Here is a 13812-nt window from a genome sequence, read left to right as displayed (position 1 = left end):
TTCCAGACACCGTGTCTGAGAGGAGGCCTTCTCCATGCCCGAGATCCGGCTCAGGCCCTGCTTTGGTGGATCCCGGTGCTTCTGAAAGTCTGCCCCCTGGGTTGTACACAGACCTGAATCTCTGACCATGCTGTAAAGCGGGGAGGTGTAGTGGGCAGAGTCCAGATGCTCCAGCCGGACTGCCTGGGTTTGCATCCCAGCTGCCACGTGCCAAATGAGCTCAGGCAGGTTACTGCAATCCTCTGTGCCTCAGTTTCTTCATCTGTAAAATGGAGCTACTAAGGGTATCTACCGCACAAAGTAAATTTTAAGGAAGCTCAAAAAGTGTCGATCCTAATTATTTTTATTAGCGGGAGTTTCTCGAGGCCACGTACAACATCTTACTCATATTTGTGGCTGGTCCTGGGCTAGGTCCTTCCTGGTTATTGAGAACTAGTTTGCAATAGTACTTGAGGACTTGAGAATAAATATCTCAAGTTGTATGGAGTGTGCACTTGGGAGATGATACTCCAAGAAGTAGAAAAGTTAATAATCTAGCTCAGAGGGTTTTAATGTGGGCTCCAGGCCTGGGCTCCAGAACCACGGAAGCAGGGGAGATGAGGCTAACATATAGGATGAAACCACAGAGAATAGTAACGGAGCGAAGCCATCAGCTGGGTGGTACGAGCTGCTGCTGGAGGCTCTGTATGGAATGATGAGATTCTAAGTCCAGCTGAACAGGAATGAAAGAAGCATCCAAGCCTAAGAGAAAAGCCAGCAGGGAGCATGGCGTGGCTGCCTGGAGGGGTGATGGGGGGAGGGGCGGGGGGAGGGTAACCTCATCATTACTCTTCCCAGGCATGCTTCCTTCTCTTGCCCTCTCCATTCCCTCCCTGCCTTCTCGCCAAGTCGCTTCTTTGCTCGCCCTTCTCCCTGCCTACACTGTGCCCACACCTTGGGGAGCTGCCGACAGTGGCAAAGGCACCAAGGGCTGAAGGGGGAGTCGGATTGTGGGCCAGACCCCAGGTCTCCTTCCTAAACTTCCCATGAAGATTGGTGGTTTCATGGCTCTCAGGCTGCTCTTATTGTGTTCCGTTTTTGTTTTTTTCAAATTAAACAAATTTTAGACCCGCAGCCTAGTCAAATGAGTTTCAAGATCAGGTAGAGTGATGATGCTTAAACCTCAGAGGGTTTAAGGATCACCTGGGGATTCCGTTAGAGATGCAGTTTCTCATTCCTCAGGGCTGGGCGGGGCCTGAGACTCTGCATTTCTGTCTCCTAGGTGATGGTTGCTTGAGTATCTGTTGATAAGCAAGAACTCCAGCACATTAATTCAGCCAGTGGCACTTCTGACTGTTCGATAAAGAATTAAAAGTACAAAGGTGTTGCCTTGAGCCTCACCGCGGATGTTGCCTCCTCCTAAAGATGTTAAATGAGGTCATAGTCTGCCTTGGCAAAGGTTTCGAGGCATTGTTGGCATAGTCCCTCATCTGCTGGTACCAAGGAAAATGAGGCCACAGGTTCAAAATCAGCTTTTCAGGGAGCAGTCAGCTTTACTTTGCTCCGCAGATGTAGACTGTAACTCAGTAGCCATTGGCCACCAAAGTCATACGCAAGGGCCGGCGAGGGGAAGAGAAAAATCCACTGTGATTGAGGGATGAGGTCCTGAGGGCCCAGCCGAACCATGGTAGATACTTCTCCAGGTCAGCAGGAAGGGAGTGAATGTGGGTCTGGCGGAGTTGGTGCCATATCCAGGTGGTAAGGGGAGGCCATAGGCAGGAGGTGAATGGAATGATGGGAAGCAAGGGGATGGGAGCCGTACTGGAAGCGTCCCTGATGGGCTGGTGGAGGGGACTTGCTCAGGATGGAGGAGGCAAGGTCGTTCTCACTCAGGATGGCCACCAGGCCTAAAGGTGCAGGATGAGAGTCAATACGGGTGAGTCAACTCATTCCATCGCCTGGTAAGGAAAGAGCTCAACACTCACCCTGCTGATGGGAGAGGGGCTGCCCCCCCCCCTTTCTGGTTCTCTGAGCCCTCACAGGCTGTCAGATAGGGAGGGCAAAGGTTCACATCTTCCATCCACTCTGGCCATCTCTTCTTCCCCTTCACTACTCAGCAGAGACAGCGCATTCTGTTCTTGGTCTGGGAGGTTATGGAATCTCTTAACTGGCCACTAAAATGCCGGGAAGGAAGACTCAGCACTGAGGCCTCTTCTTGCCCGTAGTTTCTCCCCTCTGCCATCTGCCTCAAGTGAGACAGCCGCTCAGGTGGAATGGAAAGAGATCTCACCTCACCCTGCTTGGTCCCCATCCCCCTGCTTGGTCCCCGTCCCCCTGCCCAGCCCTTCTCTTCACTCTCTGCTGCATGTGGAAGAGTCCCGCTGCCCCCCACTAAAGCGCAAGGGTACCTTCTAACAGCCCCTCTGTTCTTTGCGCTTCTCTTCCAGCTTATAATCCTGTCTGTCGGGCTGCTGGTTGTGGAGACCCCAGGCTGCTTCTCTCGTGGCTGGCAGGGCATAGGTACCCCCACGCCAGCATCATCCTTGTTCACTTGAAAGCTCGGGTAACTCATGCAGTTATCTAAGGGCAGTCTCGGCTCCTTCCTTGAGGAGGCTTAGCTCTGCTTGGAGTACAGGTGGACCACCACCAAAGGGAAGTAGGAAGGGACAGTGGAATGTTCTACCGTCACCACTCCCCCATCATTTCCCCTAGCGATCCTTGATTTCCACAACCAGATGAGCTCATTACTTTATTCCTATATGAACTGTTTCTTACTTTTCTAGCTCTGGATACTTATCATATTCGGATTTTTGTTAGCATTAGCTATGTATTTGAGTTACTACCACACCATCCTACCCAGCCCCCTGCCTCACCACGTACCCCCCACCAACAACTATGATGATCAGCTGTCAGACAGTGGGGTCTAGCCCTGTTTGGCCTGCAATGGGTGGCATAGAAGGCAGTCCAGGAAAATTCAGAATAAATGTGTCACATCCTGATATGGAAATGCCAAGCCCCTTTCAGGCCCTTAGATATGGCTGTGTCATGCTCTGGTGGGTGTGAGGGATCTAGAGTTAGGGACAGTGCTTTGACAAATATCCACAAAGCCATTTTCATAAATGGAAGAACATAAGTTTCCATCCAGAGCTTCCCCCCTCCTGCTTCCCACGAATGCCCATGGGCAACCTGGGGTGTCCATAGCCACAGCACTAAGTGTCCTTCAGCTGCTGGCCGGCCAAGCCCCTTGGGGGGCTTCCTGAGAATGTCCAGACTGTCCTTTGCTTCAGAATCAAGTGATCAAATCCAAGGCAGACAGAATCCAGCAGGCAATGGGGATGCAGAGTGGCTTTTTCTGGACTGTTCTACTTGTCCTGGGACTCCCAACCTCAGCCAGGGACTTTTGGGGTGCACTCTGGGTGTGGCCCTGTAGTGGGTCAAGAACACCCCGGGTACCCTTTCCCACAGTCCTACAGACCATGTACCTCCTTTATCCCCAAGGCCCCGTGTCTTTATTTCCAGCCTCCAGCCTGGGTTTCCATTCATTCTCTGCACATTTGTTTTGCTTCAGTTTGGGAGAGGCAGGGAGATGCAAGGCTGCTGATAAGGAACCTGGAGCCTTGTAAACAGATTCTGTGGATGGAGCATCTACAACACAGGTGATGCTGAAATATAACTAATAATTTTTAAGTTAAAAGAGTGTCTGACTCACTCCACCCCCCACCAATGCCTTGAGTTCCATGACAAAAGACCCATCCCCTGGGTATTACTTTAGTCTTCAGAGCCCCTAGTCTCTGGGAAGGCGGTGGGGAAGAAAAATCCACTCCGGGATGTGTTATTTCTGCTGCCTTCACACTGTCAACTCCAGAGCAGGACTTGCTGTTTGTGCTTTAAGACCAGAGAGGGGTATGGGGAGGGAAGGCAAGTGACATGTGTCGTACGCTCTCTCTCTTCCAGACTTGTGCTTCTCTGTCATTTTAAAGTGTTCTCTGCAAGTGGTGATCTGAAGTAGAGTCGAAGTAAAATCAGGTGAGAAATGTAGAAATGGAATATTAAAAACAAAAAGGCACAGGGGTGACAGCCTCGTCCACACTCACCCCCATCACAACAAGTAACAGGGCTCCACACAAACGATGTGTCTCCAGTGGTTTTAGATGAGATCTCTGCCCTCACGTGCTGTCCTCCATGAAATGATAAACCCCAGGACACGTTGGCGCACTTTGGGGGCCAAAGGCGAGGCAGGCGCATCACAAATTGGGCCTGAATCTGCTCCCTACTGCTTATGTCCAGGAATCAATGCCCTCTGTATTTTAGTGGGAGGCAACCAAGCAAGCTTGCGGAGTTAGGAAAAATAAAATAAAAATCCTGGTTGCTCTTTCAGGCAGTTGCTTACAAGAGTGGGAAAAGTGAGGCTGTGTGACCTTGACAGATTACTCAACTGGGCCTTCCTTTCTTCATCTGTAGAATGGGCATCAAAATACCTACCATACAGAGTGAACAATAATAGATAATGATGACAGGCATAATTTAGTGAGCCTGACTGTGGGCCAAGCATTTTTCGAAGGTCTTCACATTACGAAGCAGGGACTATGATTATCCCCATTTTGCAGATGAGGAAAAAGAAACCCAGAGAGGTTTAGCAACTTTGCCAAAATTGCACAGCTAAGAAGTGGTAGAGCAGGACTCAAACCTGTGCTATTAATAATGAAACCACATGAGGTAAGGATCCAAGGCAATGATACAGCTTTACTCAAAGCGTGAAACAGATGCTCAATGAAATGAAAGACGATTTTAGAGGACACACGAGATGATTGTTCACTGGTGGCAAATTAAGGAACATTGCATCCCGTGGTGAGAAAATTACTCCCTTTTCAAATATCTTCCAATCTTTCTGATTAGGACAAAGTTAAAACCTTGGTTAGGTGCTGCCAGGCCTTTATCACTGTCCTAAAACCTTTCAACTTCCCTTTTAAACCAGGAGAGCAGGAGGCCAAGGCTTCAGCAAACATCCAGGTAGAATTCAATAAAGATGTTTGTTGTCACATTTGTTTTCATGCCTACCTTCTGTTTATGACAAGTGTTACTGGTTTTTCATTGACAGTAGTCATGTAATATTCCCTCTGAAGATACATGTATTTAAGTACAAAGAATCCATCAGTGCTAAATATTATTAAGTCAGTACTAGTAGAGGTGGTATTCAGATATGGCAAAAATAGCAAAGGCCGATGTGAGTGACTCAAGCATGAGAAATCCTGTGATACATCATGAGTAGGTTTCAGCCTGATGGGTTGCACAGGGTTCATATTTAAATGAATGTTAAGGACAGAGAGAAGGGAGGCTGCCACGCTCTCTTTCCATCTGGGAACAAAGGAAAAAAAATGAGCTGTTGGTAAACTGCATGCGACAGTCTTTCCCTTGAAATTTTGGGTCTGATTTTAGCTTGTTCTAAGGGCTGGTGGATCAAGCAGGGGGTGAAGAAAATGAGGTTGGTTTTGGTCTTCAGCGAACCACAGAGGCTGAGTGCTGGCGGTGGACCTCAGCTCTTAGGGTCAGACCCCAGGTTACAAATGGGAGGCTCCAGATGAGGAAGGGGTTTCCCCCAAGGTCACCCAGGCAGAGAGCCGTAGTGTGACTAGTGCCTTCATCCGTTTCTAGGCCAAGTGCCTCATCTTAGTCTCTTTTCCCAAAATAGTCACCAGGCCTGAACTGGTTCGTGGTAAAACCCAGATGGCTCAGGGTTCAGTCCTCCTCTCTAGGTGCTCACCGGTTCCCAGCACTGCATGAGGAACCATGAGTTACAGGAAACTCCACAAAGGGAAGAAAGTAAATAATCATCTCCAACCTCAAGGCTCTGCTGTATGATTTTGCCCTTAGACGAGCATCATTTGGGAGGTAAGTAGCCCAGGTCTTCTAGAATAGCATCAGTTAGGAAGGTCCCTCCAGGAGTGATAAGCCCCATATTAGTCAGATTTCACCAGGTTATGCTTCAGTAACAACAACTCCCAAATGTCTGTGTCTTATAACCACGGAAGTTTGTTTCTTGTGTCTTTACATGTTGGTTGCAGGCCAACTGCAAGTATCCACCATGTCTCCTCCATGTGGGACCCAGGCTGAAGACGCAACCCTTAGCTGGGTCATGCCATTGTTGTAGCAGAGGGAATAAGAGCAATGACAGAATCATGTGAAGGTTCTTGATGCTTCTCCTGGGAAGAGACATGTGTTATTTCTATTCTGTGTTGGTTCGGGTACCTAAGAGCAGATTCCAGGACAAGGATTCCAGCACAAGTAGTTTATTTGGGAGGTGCAGGAAATACCAGTAGGAAAGGGGGAAGTGGAAGGGCAGCCAAGAGAGGGTAGGTTATCAGGCCCGCTACCACTGTGGGCAGCTCCAGTTTAACCCATGGGGACGTCTGTGGAGACAGGACAAATCACATGTCCTGTTATCCTTGGAATCATGTGTCCTGTCAGCCTCTCCAGGAATGAGGGAGCAGGTGTATTTACACATTCAAACCTGCCGGTCACTGGTTGAGGGCTGCTCCTGGCAGGGGCATTTAATTCCCCAGCACTTCTGACCTGTATGGGGGCAGAGTAGCCTTTTAGCTTCTGAGAAAGCCCTCAGGCAAAGATACACAGACACTGGCAGTTGGAAGTCAGCTGGAGTGCATTCGAGTGATAGGCGAGTGTTATGGGTGAGGCAGGGAGAACATCTGAGACATCTCTCATCCCATTGGCCAAAGCGGAAAGGCAAAGCATGGCATCGGGAATGGAGACATATAATCCTCCCACAGAGGTGCAAACAAATATTTGAGGTCTGAAGCACAGTTTGCAGCAGGCCCTGAGCCATGATGTACGGAGTGCAGTAAACTCTTTAGTCAAGAGCATCAGTGATGCTTAATTGAGAACTACTAGGTAGACTAGGGTGTGTTGACCTTGGCATCATTGACATTTGGGGCTGGATAATGCTTTGCTGTGGAGGGTACATCCTATGCACTGTATCCTATGCACTTTAGCAGCATCCCTGGCTTCCACCCATGAGATGACAGTAGCATGTTCCCACCTCCAATCGTGACAACCAAAAATGTCTCCAGATTTCCAGCTGTCCCCTGGGGAGCAAAATTGCCCCTGCAGAGAACCACTGATGTGGATTATGCATGCATTGCTAATTCCCAGAGAATTGAAATAAATTCTAATTCCCAAATAATTAAAATAAATCATAGGTGCCTGGATGGAGGAGTTCACAGCCTAATGGGGGAGACAAACAGCAAGTCACTTGGTGTTGCAGCACTTTGAAATATATAAAAGAAGCAGAAATAGGTAAAAGAAGCAGAAATAGTTCAGGAATGGAAAACATCCATTCGTTGAAGGGTGGGGATGGACAAGGAAGGCTGTATAGAGCCAGAAACATCTGAGTAAGGTTTTGAAGGATGAAGAGGAGTTTTCCAGATGAGTGATACCACAGGTAGAAGTTAAATATAATCTTTGATGATAGTGGAGACTTGGGAATGCTATAATAATTGATGTTGGAAATGCTGACTTCAGAGCCTTCTCACACTCAGGCCAGTATGCAGGACTGTAGTTGAATCATCTTTACCTTGTGATGACAAAGCATTCTGAGTTCAGATGCACCTGGGTTCCAGCCCTCCTCTGCCATCCACCAGCTGTGGACTTCTCTGACTCCCTCCCCATTTTCATACCCATAAAATGGGTATAATACCTACCTTATGGCATTGTCTTGAGGACTAAATCATGCTATGTCTATAACTCTCAGCCCTGTGCCTGGCACACAGTATGAGAGGAATAAGTAACAGTTAATCATTACCATAAATATTATGAAATATGCTGAATTTGCGTAATGATAGCTAACTTGTATTGAGTGCGTGTTATGCTCCAGGCACCATCACAAGGGCCTGTATGTATTAAGCTTTGAGTACAGTAGCTATTGTGATTATTATCTCCGTTTTACATATGAAGAGGTCAAGGCACAGAGTAATATGTATGGTGGGTGAGTGGTACTCAGACGCCAGCAGACTGTCTGAAAAGGCAATCACTTTGCTGGATTGTTTAGTACTTAGCATTTCCCCTTAGCTTTTTGAAGAGAAATCAAGGGCTTGGTTATAAAGTTATTTTCACCAAATTATTAGAGCCAGTGTAGCAACTTTTGGATAAATGAACTTTTCTCACTCTTGGCTTAAGGTCCTTAATACACTTATAGATTATTAATAGGAAGGTGGGTGAGCAGAGACTTTTTTTTTTTTAAATAAATTTTATTTATTTATTTATTTATTTTTGGCTGCGTCGGGTCCTCGTTGCTGTGCACTGGCTTTCTCTAGTTGCATCGAGCTGGGGCTACTCAATTGTGGCGCGCGGGCCTCTCACTGCGGTGGCCTCTCCTGTTGCGGAGCACGGGCTCTAGGCATGCGGGCTTCAGTAGTTGCAGCACGTGGGCCCAGTAGCCGTGGCTCGCAGGCCCCAGAGCGCAGGCTCAGCAGTTGTGGCGCACGGGCTTAGTTGCTCCGCGGCATGTGGGATCTTCCCGAACCAGGGCCCGAACCCAGGTCCCCTGCCTTAGGCAGGCGGACTCCCAACCACTGCACCACCAGGGAAGCCCCGAGCAGAGACTTATTTTTAACCACGGTATATGAGCTGGCCTCTCTCAGTGCGAGTCGACTGGGGTCTACTTGGGGTAGATGATGAATCACCCAACATCGATCCCTTCCAGAAATGTCTGTGAGAGGAACACAAAGGGGAACTTTCAGCTGCTTAACCCTCCCCCAGCCCCCAGCCCTGCCCCACCCCCAGGCGGTTGAGAGAAAATGCTGAGAGTTTGTTTGCCAGCCTCCTGGATACCACATCCAGAGCAACTGGGGGTCTGCCTTCTCACCTTTTGTGACAGGGGCACATATGGTGCTCTTGGTGTTAGAGGGAGCAGAATCTGTTCCAAGAACTGCTTTTAAATCCAGCCTCTGTGTGCTTGGTGACAGCTATGGAGATCAGCACAGGGTCCCAGCGTCTGGGGGATGCCCTCCTTCTGCCTGTGGCCCTGTGTCTTGCTAAGCTCTCATCTCTGATGGCCTCTCCTTGTAGGAACAGAAAATACGCTCAAAAAAAAAGAAAGAAAATACAGCTCAGTGAGGGCACGGACTTCAGTGAGGGCATGGACCTCAGTGAGGGCATGGAACTGCATATGGACCTGCCATATGTAGTTCTGCATCCTGCACCCATGGTAGAAGCTCCAACAAGAAAGAGTCAATGAATGAAAGGCGTGGACGCTCCTTCTGTCACAACACCGCCCATCGAGTGCCTAGACTACACCTGATCTGAGTTTCTCCCATCTTGGGCTCAGGTCGTGGCTCCAATTCTTGCCGGCTTCATGTTCCGGGGCAGATTTCTTTCCCTCTCTATGCCTCATCAGTAAGGTGGAGAGAATAATAATTCCATACAGAGGGTGACTGGGAGAATTCAGCCTAAAGCACCCGGCTTATAGAAAGTACTCTTAGTGGTAGTTCTTCCGTTTGTCATTTCGAAAATGGAGCTGGCTCCGTTGGCGGTATCCCTGGGGCGGGGGAGAGGGACTGGCCTCCTAGAATTCCACAATGTGGAGGGATCTTAAGGTACCCTCTGGTTCTGTATCCCAAATGATATTTGAAACCCTCTGGTGACCCCCTGTTTTACAAGTGGCAAAGACCTTGGCAACCTAGAGGAAGAGGCATCCGTAGCAGCTTTGCTCTCATTAGCTGTGTCCCAGGCTCCAGCTGGGCCCCCTCCTTGCTGCCAGACAGCAGCCTGACTCTCTGCCTCCTACTCAGGCGTCCATGGGTCTGCGGCAACCCCAGAACATTCTGGGGTAGAATGTGAATGCGGCTCAGGCTGTGCCTGACTAATTGATTAGCTGGTTGTTTTCTCTGCACGACACCCAAAAGATGGTCTTACTCTCCATGCCTCACCCACACCCACCCCTGCCTCCTCCACTTCCCATTCTTTCTCGAATATTCATGCCTCACACTGCCCCTTCTCTAGAGAGACAGTAAACCCCTCCAGGGAGAGTCAGGGTCGTGCGATGGTTCTGGGCATAGGCTCAGGAGTCTGAGTTTGAGGGTTTGGATCCCAGCTCTGCCATGGAGCTGCTGTGTGACCTTGGGCAAGTTACTCAGCCTCTCTGTGCCTTCTCCTGGTCTACAGATGTAAATAATAGTAGTGCCTACCTCACAGGGTTGTTGAAAGATTTAAATTCGCCAAACACATGTAAAGCATGTAGAATGTGCCTGGCACATAGTAAGTCTGCAGTGAAGAATAGCTAATATCAAGATCTTACAGTGACAAATGGCACCGACAGAGGATGGAGATGCTGCAACTAGAAGAGCTTGAATGTAGTCAAGCTCCCAAGGGGATCTGAGATCTGAAAATCCAGTTGGCTGTGGATTTGCCATGGATTCTAATGGCAGCTCTCGATAGCAAAATTGTTCAAAGGACATTAAGGGCTCATAAAGGCAATGGCTATTGTACCTAAGAAATATTTGTGGATTGAATAAATACTGATGAAAATAATAGTTACTATGTGTTGCATGCTATCCATGTTCTAGGTACGTACATGTATGTTGACTGATTTAATTTTCACAACAATCTTGTGAGGTATTATTATTATTATTTATGAATGAGGTATTTGAGGTTCAGAGTTGTTAAGTAATCTGCCCAGCATTACACAGATCATGAGTGGTGGAAGTAGGACTGAAATCTCAGGTGGAGGCCCAAAAGGTGTCCACTGCATGCTATAGACTTACCTATGGCTGAGATTAGGAACCAAATAAAATACAATTTTTTCCCAGAGGCAAAGCTCTTGTGAAAATTTCGGATCGATTGGAAGGCTGCAACATCTCCGAACCTTAAAAGGAGAGGGTTTCTTTCATTTACGTTGGGAATTAGCAGGTAAAGACTCAGTACTTTGATGATTCCAGGTTAAGTGTCAGGGAGCGAGGCTGCCAGGGATGGAACGGTTAATGATCGCAGTGGCTGTAAGGATAGTGATAGAGGAGTGAGGGTAAGTGCCCAGGGAGGATGGTCTCGTGACAGTGCCTGGGGCTTGCTAGCGAGCTGCTGGGCTTGCCGAGTGGAAAGTCACAACACCTGGATGGGAAACAGGCACGGTTCTTGCTTATGGAGAGGAAAGGGACATCAAAGGCCTAAGATGTTCCTGATGAGGTCTTTAACTCCCATAATTACACAATGTTCAAACAAACCCTTAGTGACCTTGAGCTTTTCAGCTAAATGACAACAGTCAGTAGGACAGTTTGTTACTTCTGTGACATCAGAACTCTGGCTAGGTAAACTTTAAAGCAACTGGCAGATTTTTCTCGGAGGTACAGCAGCACCGAGATGGAAGACAGAACTCATTCCGGTGCTACGTGGCCAGTGCGTTCCTGGAGACGAGAGGATGGTCAGGTCAGAAGTCTTGGGTGGGGTGGCAGTGGACAGTGTGGGGTGATGAGAAGAGAGGAATCCCCTTATATTCCTGGAGGAAGAGGAGAAACAGAAAGTGGGACAATGGGTTATTATAAAACACTTATTGGAGCCTATTTTGGTATTTGGCAAACACTCTTGCTTTTCCCAGTGGTTGAGATAATGTGGGCTTCCTTCTGTGAACCAGGTCTTCCCTAGAAACGTAGACGTTTCAAGAAAGAAGGAGTACAAATTGGGAAATATAAACTGTTCATCAGAAAAACAATTGGCCCTGAAACATCTCAGGCTGGTGAAGAAAATGTGTGGGTCCCTGCACCCCAGTGCCTAACAATGAACCAGGCACATGGTTTGCTTCTCAATGAGTATGTTTTGAATGAATCAGTGAATGAATAAATGATATTCATACTTTTTCATACAGACGTTTTCTCCTTTAGATGATTGCTTAAATAACATATTAATAAGGTGTTTAGTGATGAGTTGGAAAAACTGTACCTTGTACCGAAATCATCATCCGTGATTGCATCTTGAAGAACTTAAGCACCCAGAAGTATGACACAGAGTCCTTAATGAGGATGTCTTCTGCATTCAACCCCAGACTCTTTCTAGAAGTTCCAATGTTAGCTAGCGTCTTCAGCAATCATTGCTGAAGAAATTGGTCCAGATAAAAGTCCATGCATCTCAGCTCTGCCATTTACCTGTTGTGTGGTAACTGTATTCCCCTGTGCAAGTGCACAGTATGTGAATGACTTTATTAAGACTGTATCATCAACCAGTTAATCCTGCTGCAAAAGGTCTTGGGACCAAAGATTTAAAAGCAAAAGTGTAAGTGATGTTGCACTTGGTGTGATGGAAAAGCCAGCAGGCTTGGTTTACATGATGGAAAGATAGTTTCTGATATTGCTAAATATGTAAGGTGTTTGGTCCAATGCTCTACTCAGGGACTCTAGCATTTCTTATTCCTCCTGCAGCACAAAGTGTAGGTGTTACAAAGACCACCAGCTCCTCTTGTTGTTTTTCCCTTTCAAATTACTCTTTTTTTTTTTTTTTTCCTCCATAATTGGGAAGACAATGGCTTATGTTCATTCTGTTCTTCAATCATATCTTTTGAGTGTTTTCTATGTTTTGGGCCCAGTTTTAGGGTTTACCAGATTTGGGACAGTACTTAAATACTCTATCCTTTTACATGCTGATTTCTGTTTTTAGAAGCTCAAAAAGATGATAAAAAAATAATTATGGGACTTCCCTGGTGGTGCAGTGGTTAGGAATCCACTTGCCAGTGCAGGGGACATGAGTTCGAGCCCTGGTCCAAGAAGATCCCACATGCCGCGGAGCAACTAAGCCTGTGCACCACAACTACTGAGCCTGTGCTCTAGAGCCCACGAGCCACAACTACTGCGCCAATGTGCCTAGAGCCTGTGCTCTGCAACAAGAGAAGCCACCGCAGTGAGAAGCCTGAATACCCAAAGAAGAGTAGTCCCTGCTCACCGTAACTAGAGAAAGCCTGCAAAGACCCAACGCAGCCAGAAATAAATTAATTAATTTTAAAAAAATGAGTCAAATGAAGCAGAAACTGCTGATAGCAATAATTCAGGAAATCAGAAAGAAAAGATAAAGTGTGGAAAGGTTGGATTTTGAGCCAGGACTGTATGTATTTGACACTGTGGATGATACCAAGCTGTGAAAAACCTGATGCTTTTCCTTTTTCACAGTAATATAAATGACTTATTCTTTTCACATTTTGGCTCATTTCTCTCACTGTTTAAAATTAAGTCCTAAAGTTTCATTTGTTTATAGTTTCATGTTTTTAAAAAAAGGTTATTAATAATATGATCGTAAAAGTTCTGTATGCTCATTTCAGAGAACTGTTAAAATATTTAAAAGTATAATTAAGGGGGAAAAATCACCTGCAATTCCTTCAACCAGAGATAATCATTATTAGAATGAATCTTTTTCTAGTCATAATATAGGATAATATTTGAGATCATGTTATGTGTCTTTAGTCTTATATCTGTTTTTTCGGCTGCCTTCCCCCTCCTCCCTTTATTAAGAAAACGAACTCAAATCATGTTACTGTAAATTCCTGTTCTAACGTCCCTTCTATCCTCGTGATTTTTCTTATGTCCGTTCTTGTCTTGTACGGGCCTTGTGGAGGACCTGCTTTATGCCCAGCTGTGTGGGCAGGCGCTAGGTTGCCATGTGGGAATGTGGATAAGAAATTACATCTTTAACTGGCTTCATTATGCTTCACTACTGTGCGGCATCATTTGCTTAACCTTTTCAGAGTGATTGAATGGAGATGTTCGTCATTTTCTTATTATCTAAATAGTGCTACAAATGACCATCTTTGTCTGAATTAAATTTACTTTTCTTGGACATTGTTCC

The 13812-nt window shown here is 46.7% G+C and overlaps 1 protein-coding gene across 2 annotated transcripts in view; it reads left to right on the top strand.

The window, feature by feature from the left end:
• The window catches only part of SLC1A2 (solute carrier family 1 member 2), a 150859-nt gene that overhangs the window by 40295 nt on the left and 96752 nt on the right, over positions 1–13812 (top strand). The window contains exon 1 of one of the 2 annotated variants that reach the window (XM_036861175.1): positions 11325–11412. The exons of the other annotated variant lie outside the window; for it this stretch is intronic. Coding sequence (XP_036717070.1) covers positions 11405–11412 — 8 coding nt within the window. The 5' untranslated portion in view covers positions 11325–11404. Of the gene's footprint in view, positions 1–11324; positions 11413–13812 lie in introns of those variants that run through there. 2 annotated transcript variants of the gene reach the window in all.

Source organism: Balaenoptera musculus, chromosome 8, assembly GCF_009873245.2.
Source record: "Balaenoptera musculus isolate JJ_BM4_2016_0621 chromosome 8, mBalMus1.pri.v3, whole genome shotgun sequence".
In the NCBI taxonomy this organism is placed as follows: Eukaryota; Metazoa; Chordata; class Mammalia; order Artiodactyla; family Balaenopteridae; genus Balaenoptera; species Balaenoptera musculus.
Note: the sequence above shows the minus strand (reverse complement) of the source record. Positions and strands in the feature narration are given on the sequence as shown.